General features: G+C 38.7%; 1 protein-coding gene across 1 annotated transcript; it reads right to left on the bottom strand.

Annotated features, from left to right (window-relative positions):
- Nucleotides 1–1,551: 1,551 nt before the first annotated feature.
- LOC146317691 (histamine H3 receptor-like) lies at nucleotides 1,552–9,046 on the bottom strand. Its single transcript, XM_084732495.1, has 3 exons — nucleotides 8,800–9,046; nucleotides 6,948–7,114; nucleotides 1,552–2,304 (listed from the first exon to the last, which is right to left on the bottom strand). Exons 1-3 carry the CDS (start codon nucleotides 9,044–9,046, stop codon nucleotides 1,552–1,554), a joined length of 1,167 nt encoding a protein of 388 aa, XP_084588621.1.
- Nucleotides 9,047–9,310: the final 264 nt, after the last annotated feature.

Genomic DNA, 9,310 nt, shown 5'->3' with positions numbered 1-9,310 from the left:
TCTCAAACAGCAGAGGGTGATGATGATCTGTTTTTACAATAACATCTGCTGAAGCAGGGATGTCACGGTGAGGACAACAACACTTATCTTTTTATGAATAAATCCTCAGTATAATGTGTAGAAATTCAGGATACAAGCTGCGTAACATAAAGAACAAGGCAACATGACTGATGAACTGTCTTCTAGCTTGTATGGCACTCACTCAAGACAAATATAAAATCTAGTTATGTTTCATTTTATACAGCGTGTCTGTCACATATGGATGTGCCAGAGAATGTGGCAGTTGGTCTAAGAAAATGCTTTTCTTGACCTAATTTCTAAAGATGCATACAGTACATGAGCCACAGCTGGCAGGTCTCATCACACATTGTCTGTATTTTATTTATTTCGCTCTTTTCTGTTGTTTTCTCCCAGTCAACAATCAGCACATCATTGGTAAACTTGGCAACATTTTCTATGACACCCATATCTATAATGTAGTATGAAACAACTTATAATGTGTTATAATCTTCTCATAGCAGTGTATAATTCTAATTATAAGTACTCCTAAATATCCACAGCACACTATAAAGCATTTTATAATGATTTATAAGGTCAAGTATCAAAATACCTCATATTTGTTGGTTGCTTGCTGACCTTTTTTTTGCGAGGATGATAGTGTATTGTATAGTCATTTTATTATTACTGTTATAATGCATTATAATGTGATTATAAGTTATTCTAAGTGGATTTTGTCTGATTTAAGTAAAGTGATGAAATTCCCGAATGTATCTGATGCTTTTCAATGAAGAAAAAGGCAGTGTTAAAATATAACATATAGTAATGTAATTAATTGAATATAGCAGCTTTAAGGATTGGGGTTATTGTATTATAATACACTTGATCCTTGCAAAAAATGTCAATGTGACCAGCAGTTTTGGAATATTATGATAAAATGCTTTATATTACTGTTATAAAATGAATATTAACGAGTGCTTATTAATATAATTATACAAGATAGAAGCTCAATTGATGTATCATTATACAACAGGGTTGTATAGCAAGATTTTAAGCTCCCTCTTTGCTACTCATAAAATAGACAACATTTAAAAATAAATGTAGTAAATTGGTTGAAGAGATGTTTGAGTGCTGAGATGATGTAAGTAGATTACAATGCAATTTAAGTACATTTATAATGCATTATAAATATGGGCATCATAGAAAGTGTTTCTAAAAAGTCTATTAATTACCAGAATACTTTTGTGGTATATTCAAATTTTTTAGACAGGGCACTTATTTCCCTGCCTATCATGAATGCTTAACACACACTTTAGCCATGAGCACAGTGAACTGATTGACAGTAAATGACATTATACTGCACAGTTCCAACCTTATACATCCAAACACTGAAAAGCACAATTGAAAACTGTTGGTTATGGTCTATATAACAAATTGTGGTGCACAGTTTATCTTCATCTGCTGAAACTGTGGGATTTATGGGTGAGATATGAATACTTCCATCCATAGTTTTGGCACATTGTTCATCCCCATCCATCCATGGGCATCCGCTCGTCACTGGCCAGCACGAAGCACAGATGATGGGGGAGTAGTATGCCGCCTCGGGCAAAGGATCTTGCTAAAGGCCCTGCGGAAGCTACTGTGGCAAAGTGGGTACAGGAATGGGTTAATAGCTGAGTTGAGCCACAGGAGCCAGAAGGTGACCTCGTACCAGTGATGCTGGATGCACCGCCCTCTGCAGGCAGCACGGATGATCATCAGTAGGGTGTACGGTGCCCAGCAGATGGCAAACACACACACTATGATGGCCAGGGACTTAGCAATTTTCTTATCCCTGGACAGACGGCTAGGCTGGGCAGCCCTGCTGGTTGAGGGATCTAGTTTACCCAAACTGGGAGAGGAGGTCTGGGAGTGGATGGAGCCTCTTACAGCCAGTTTCATCCCAAACCCCCAGTTGTGGGACAGGGGGACAGCATCCCCCTGGGCAGAGGCAGGTTCGCTTTGTTTAAGGTGGAGCTGGACCTCCCTGCTGTGGCGCCTCCTCCTGCGTATGCTGAGGTAAATGCTGAGGTTGAAGAAAGCCACCGAGATGAAAGGAGAGAAAAACTCCAGCATGGAGGCACTCAGCAGGAAGTACCAAGAGTAATAGAACTCCGCAAAGCACTCATCCTTTGGCACGCGGCTTCTGCCCACCGCCAGCTCCCAGAATATGATAGCTGGGCCATACAGGACAAAGGCCAGCACCCAGACAGCAATCATCTTGATTATGGCTTGATGAGTCATGCTCTGTCTGGCACGGTAACTTACCTGCAGTAAATATAAGCATAAATCAGAAAATATAGTTTGAGTAATACCTACCGCTCAATATTACGTGCAATTGCTGCATCTTACCATTATTGCAGAAATAGTTAGAGGATAAAATAACAATTTATTCTCCTCAAGTACACTTTAGCCATCAAAAGGGTAGGCAGTCTTCATTTAACAGCAGTGGTGGAAGTGGTTTTTAACACAACGCTGATCTCCTTGAACTAATCACAGCACAGTGGTACAATGAATATGAAGGCCAACCATCCTGTCTACAAAAATCATCCAGTGAAGCGGTGAAACCTTTCAAATCTGAGGACACAGATGAGCCCAAACTGAGAGAACTGGCACATTCAGCATAATATATATCTTTTGATAGTGACGTGAATTCATACAGGACCTCATGCATGAAAGAGCGTGAATTCATTAATGTAGTACTACATGAACTATCAGGAATGAACAATTAATGCAACGCAATTAATTAATGCAACAGCTACAGTATTTCAATCATTATAATTTCTGAGTTATAAATGAGGTTCATGTCTTCTTCACAGTACGTCTGCAGTTAAAGGGACAGGACAAAAAAGTTACCAGTCACAGCAGTGGACATGTATTCTGTTTAATTCCAACTGTTGTGAGTAAGGACTAATGTCCAACAAGGTGTCCATTATCAGGAACTAATGGATGACGTGGACGTCTTTTGTGCATCGGAAGGTTCTGGCCTCTATGTCATCCATTAATTCCTGATTATCGACAACTCAAAGGGCATTATCCTGCTGATACAATGGTCACTGGCCAAAGAAAAAAAAGTAAGAGCATTAATGTATATTTTCACGCATTGTGCAATCAAATCTAAAGTTCTTCTCAAGCCATAACTGAGTTTCCCTGGTAACGCCGGAGGGTTTGACTAATCCCTTGAACAATCATTAACAACCCACTGGGTGTTCACTCCTCCAGTAGGTATGAACGCCAAAAAGCTCACAGCTAGCAAGATTCACAGTCAGTAATATTGCATAAAATTTACAAACAGTAATAAGTTGACATTATGTTTAATCATTATGTCGTACATTTTTCACTGGAGAACTACCAAGTATTCATTTTCCGATCTTAATGGACACCCTGCAGCCAATCGGAATTGAGTATTCACCCAGACCATGGTGTAATCAAAATTAACTAAGCAACACTTTTTCATTGCGTTATCATGTTTGTGGTCTCTTCTCCATCTTTAACACTGATAAACATATGATTATTGGTGCCATAATTGTGAAATCATGTGTATTAACCATTTGCTGCTTATGCATACAAATTTTCTTTTCCAAACTGATAACTGAAATGGAGTCCAAAATTCTTACCTAATTTGCATTTTTTTTACAAAAATACGTAATGCCTAAACATACAGAAGGGCTCATTTTATCTGAAGGTCCACATATATGATGAAGTATGCATGAAGAATGCATGAGCACTGCTGTGACTGGTCAGTTTTATTCCCTGTCCCTTTAACTGTAGATTTACCTATGAAGAAGACATGAACATAATCATGATTTCTGAAATTTATGAAGTACTACACGAGTGAATTCATCGTTTTTCATGCATGAAGTCACGTATAAATCCATGATGATTGTTGTACCCTTACCAGAGGTGGGCATTAACAAAGTTTAACAACTTTTTACTTTTACTCACTACAGTTTAACACAAATATCAGCACTTCATAACCACTACATTTTCAAAACAGGCTTGTTACTTTAGTTTCAAGGCTTCTGAGGGGAATTACGGTATAGTTATTTAGTCTAAAATATAGGATGATAACACAGAGAAAAGGCAATTCATTGGTGTATCCATAAGTGGACATCACACACCACGGACAGACAGTGATGAAAGTGATGTAAAAAAAATATGAGACAGACAAGATAAAACAAGACAAAAACACTTGAATAAAGGATGTGTGTGCTTTTGCCACCTCTGACCCTCACCATAAAGTGCAACCAGTTATGTTATCATGTTTATGAAATCATTATGTTTTCCAACATCCTGACATCATGCGCTGCAGAAAAAGTGCGGAATGCGTGTTAAAGCCAATGAAGCACCTCTCATGATCGCTCTCAATTAGCGTCACATCCTACGTCCCTGTCCACATTCTTGTTGAGGGGGCAGCATACTTTACGTCCTCTCCAGCTGCTCTGAAGATGCGCCCCTGTTCTGAATGACAAAAAATTAACTGCAGTTCATCTTCAAAGGAGATGAAAAATGGTGCCACTTATGTTCGTATAAATTAATTGGTATACAGTACTTCTAGCCCCCTCTCCATGTAGAGATGCAGCACTCGACAGAGAAAAATCAGGTGTGTTCATAAATCCAATCGAAAAATTTTGCATTATCCTTTTAAATTGTTATATTCCTCCTGAGAGCTTCTAGGATTCATCTTAGCTCACTCTTGTAATCACAAGTAACACATAAAACAGGCTTTTTCCTCTCTAACGCTGTACAGTTGGCATTTTGTTTATGTGCTGACATTTCATGCATCTAATCTGACTTTGTCTTTTCATTTAAAGACAAACTTTGTCCTGTGGCTGTTGACGATCCTTTGTCTCCTGGTGTTCAGAGAGAAATGCTTTTAGGAAAATGCTGCTTGGCTGCCGGTGGCCTGTTTCTGCGATGATTGATCTCTTCAGGTTGGAAGGACCGCGGCACAGAGGAGGATCGCTATGATCAAAGCTAGCTAATTAAAGAAGAGGCTCTCCCTCTCTCTGGTGTTATTTGTATTCATTGCTCTGATGTTAAGTGTTTGCTTGTGAAAGAAAACAGAACACTCTCTTTGTCTACTCTGCCAAGCCTCATCCCACCTTTGAGTTAACACACAAGAATATAGGATACAGTGAGTCGGCTAATGCACAGACAAGCTCCGACAAAATGTTCAATGGGCCTAACAGCAGCAGAACTTTGGAAATGTATGCTAACTACTAGATCCGTGCCAAGACAGGCAGAAAATAGAAAATCGACATTACTGACGCTGTACAACTGTATTTCAGAAAAATAAAGCAGTGGGACATAGCTGCATGAAGTTAAATTGAATTATTTTTAACTGCTGAAGTGGAAATTGAAAGTATTTAAGTTTAGTTATCTAAAATTGGATTTTTGACAGTCGTGTGTTGTTTTCTGCGTAATTTCTGAAGCCCAGTCTCCTCCAAAGTCAAAATGTGACTTTTTTTTATCTTCGTCATGGGGAAGGGCTATAATTAGAGGTGGCACTGGGCCTGAATGGGTCAGGAATGATTAACCTCTGCAGATGGGCACATTTGGGAGAATGAGGTGGCACTGCCCCTACCAATGACCTGGGAGACTCACCAGTCAGAAATTAAGCCACAGACCACAAGCAGTGAACATTTGTACGGCTACAAGAGAAAGGGCTCTTAGGCTTCTAACATTATACTCTGAAATCTTCAAATGTGGAAAAAAGAAAACGTTATCTCAAAAACAAAAGCCAGCTGCTCTGAAAATCCACACTCTGGAGTTGGAATTCAGTGTCTGCCTGTCTTACTGCCTGCCAGACTCCATTAACATATTGCTTGACTTAACCGGTATAAACATCTACTCCCTCTAAAATATTATTAATGATTTCTTATGACTCATAAACAGATACCATCTCATTATGTGTGCATTCTGCATTAATTTTAACTATAGAAAATGGGTAACAGACAAAAACAGTTATTCCGTCCTGGAACAAATGAACTAGATTTCAAAAGACACCAAGACTGTAGCATCATTGTCAGAGAAGCCAGTACATCAAGTTAACATATTTTCTTGATCTCTGATGACATATCATGGTCATTTAATGATTTATTATAGTTCATATATTCCAGATTTCTTCTTTAAGGAAACGGATTCTCTGACAACAACACTACAGCCAACAAGTACTCCTTCAAAATTTCCATTCTGGTCTAGAACGTCTGCTTTCCTTCACCCATTTCATGTTATTTAAATTTATTAGAGTTAAAATTCTTGCAGAATGTTTATTGAATGAGTGAGTGTCTGTTTATGAGTTGTAAGAAATCATTAAGAATATTTTAGAAGGAGTAGATGTTTATAACAGTTAAATTGAGCAACATGTTAATGAAGCCTGGAAAGCTGTGAGACAGGCAGTCACAGAGTGTGTATTTTCGGAGCAGTGGCCTTTTGTTTTCAGGATAAGCTTTTCATGGACAGAAAACTGGCAGTTATAAACAGTTGATTGACTTACAATGGAGGACTCATTGTCACTTGTCATTGTCAGAATATAATGTTGTGCTCATCTTGCGAATGTGTAGGGTCAATGTCCCTGCAGCCTGCAAGCAACCTGCCTGAGGTGTTAGTCTGGGCAGGTGGAAACGGCTTGTTTCAACCACAGACTGTGCATTAAATAGGAACCCAACCTAGTTAATATGTAGTGTTTTGTGTATTTGGACCGCAGTACTCATTTTTGAATCCTCGGATCCTACATATTGTTCCTTTAACCCCAAACATGCTCTGGTTTGCCCTCATTTTGACTGAGACAATTTTCAAATTCTTTTACACATATGGCAGCTTAGTTTTCAGCGTGTCACAATCCTAAATTCCCTTTGATGGGACTCTGCACGTCACAGATGTGAAGCACACAAGATGTTTCCACTCACTGCTCTGGTGACTGACAGGAAGCGGTCGTAGCTGATGAGGACAATGTTGAAGACAGATGCAGAACAGAGCAGATAGTCCACGACGAGCCACAGCTTACACAGTCCTCGGCCCAGTGTCCACCTGCCTGTGAGGATGTACGGGATGTAGACTGGGATGCAGAAAGCCCCTAAAGAAACAGGCAGTGGGAAAGGATCAGAAATCAAGGCATGTGCAGCAGCCCCCCCCATTTAAAATTTATAATTAATGTATAAATATGTTATAAATGGTTCATTACACACAATAATGTAGTAAAATGTAAAAAGATATAAGTAATTATTTAAAGAGGCAGGTGTATTAAGAGAAAATTAATGACAGAATAGTTAAATAAGGTCAAGTCTAATTTTATTTATATAGCCCAAAATTACAAATCTCTGTCCTGCCAAGTCAGGAAATACTCCTCCCAAACAACCTTTTTAATGGGGAAAAAATGGAAGAAAGAGCCACAGGGCAGGGCTTAACAATAAGGACTACCAACTTGCCTGGGATAAGTAAAATGTCATGTTGGGCTAGTAAATCTGGCAACCCACTTGCCAGGTAAAAAAAAAAAAAAAAAAAAAAAAAAAAAAAAAAACTATTAATCAGTTTTGATAATCAATTAATCATTAAAGTAATTTTTCATTAAAAATGACAGAAAATGCTGTTTTCAGGCTCTCAAATATTAAGATTTCCAGCTTTTCATCCTTTATTATTACATTAAACTGAATATCTTTGGGTTTTGGACTGACAAAGCAAGATGCTATAAGACATCACATTAGACTTTGAAAAACTGGGATGATATTTTTCACAATTTAGTGACACAAAGTCAAAGTCACATTATATACAAATCCTCTTATGTACAAATGTCCTTACATCTCTCATAACTACATTTAAGTGTGTTATAATCTATTTATTCAATGTTCAAATTGTGCTTATTAATGCTAAATAAGGGGAGGGATTAAAGTAAAGTGTTAGTTTACCATGAAAGAAACTTGACAAATAGTGATGGGTGGGTGTGAAAGAGCAGATCATAGAGAGATTGTAATTACAGGAAGTAATGCAACTGCCAAATAAATAAAGGAAGAAGGAACTGCTCTTTAAATGTGGTAGACTTACTCAACCACGCAGTACTCATCTACAGTACAAGGTGATTTACAGGCATATAAATAAACATTAATCGTTATCCTACTGACCTGCAGACCCCAGAGGAATACCTCTTTGTCATATCTCACAGGTGCTTCATTCTATCATGGTGTTTCTCATGATTTCATGTAATTATTTCATTTTTAATCAGCACTTTTTAAAATACAAATGCATTGGTGTCCTGGAGAACCCCAGTCAAGAAAAGCCACTTCCGCCTATGCTGATATACAATAGATGGAAGCACTTATTGAGTTCATGTTTGCCATGGGTCTTAATTCAAAGTATCACACATTAACAGGGGGTAGGAACAGTCTGTCAGTCATTTTGAAGCACAGACACAGATGCGACAGACACAAACTCTTCATTTGCTCTATTTTTGTTTTTACACAATATTCGAATACATTAATTCCATAACTAATAAAGTTATGAGAAGATACAGGTTAACAGTTTGCTATGATAATTGTTTCTTGCAGTAGTTTAACATTGGAGTCCCCAGGGGCTCCCAGTGGGTAGTCCTTGCGTGTTAAATGTGTTGGTAAAATGAGAGTCAAAGATAATTTAAGGATTTCAAAACTTTCAACATGTATGAATAGCAGAAAATGGCCTTTATGACAGAGATAACACATTTAACTTTACCTTATATTCTGCTGTTCCAGTGTCTATATTAATGACAGACTATAAGGTTGGACTCACCTACAAGAAAATCTGATATTGCCAGATTCAGGAAGTAGTAATTGCACTGCCTTCTCAAACTCTTGTCCACTTTAAAAGCCAAAATGACCAGTGCGTTGCCCAAAACTATCACCACAACCAAAGTCACCATCATCACCATCAAAATGACAAATATGGGTCCTGAAAACACGACGCTGCTCTGGACTCTAGTTGAGGCATTGCCAAAATAGTAGCGGCTGGAGTTGGAATCAGTTTCTCCCTCCGCCATGGTCCTCCTGATGTGAGCTGCTGAACGATGCTGTCGATAAATCCCCGGCAGTAATCAGCCTGCAACAGGTGCCAGGCGAGAAGACGCTGCATCCAACACCCCTCATGTACCATCCTCTGAAAGCGTCGCTTTGCTGTTGAAACTGAGCACAATGTCTCAGAAAATCCACGAGAGAGCGCACGACGCTCTCCACAAAACGCTGTCTGGGCAGTGCATGAATTACGCACCTCGCAGCCTAAAGATAAAGATTACTTCTCCAGGTAA

The sequence above is a fragment of the Lutjanus erythropterus genome, chromosome 12 (assembly GCF_056507025.1).
Source record: "Lutjanus erythropterus isolate fLutEry1 chromosome 12, fLutEry1.hap2, whole genome shotgun sequence".
In the NCBI taxonomy this organism is placed as follows: Eukaryota; Metazoa; Chordata; class Actinopteri; order Lutjaniformes; family Lutjanidae; genus Lutjanus; species Lutjanus erythropterus.
Note: the sequence above shows the minus strand (reverse complement) of the source record. Positions and strands in the feature narration are given on the sequence as shown.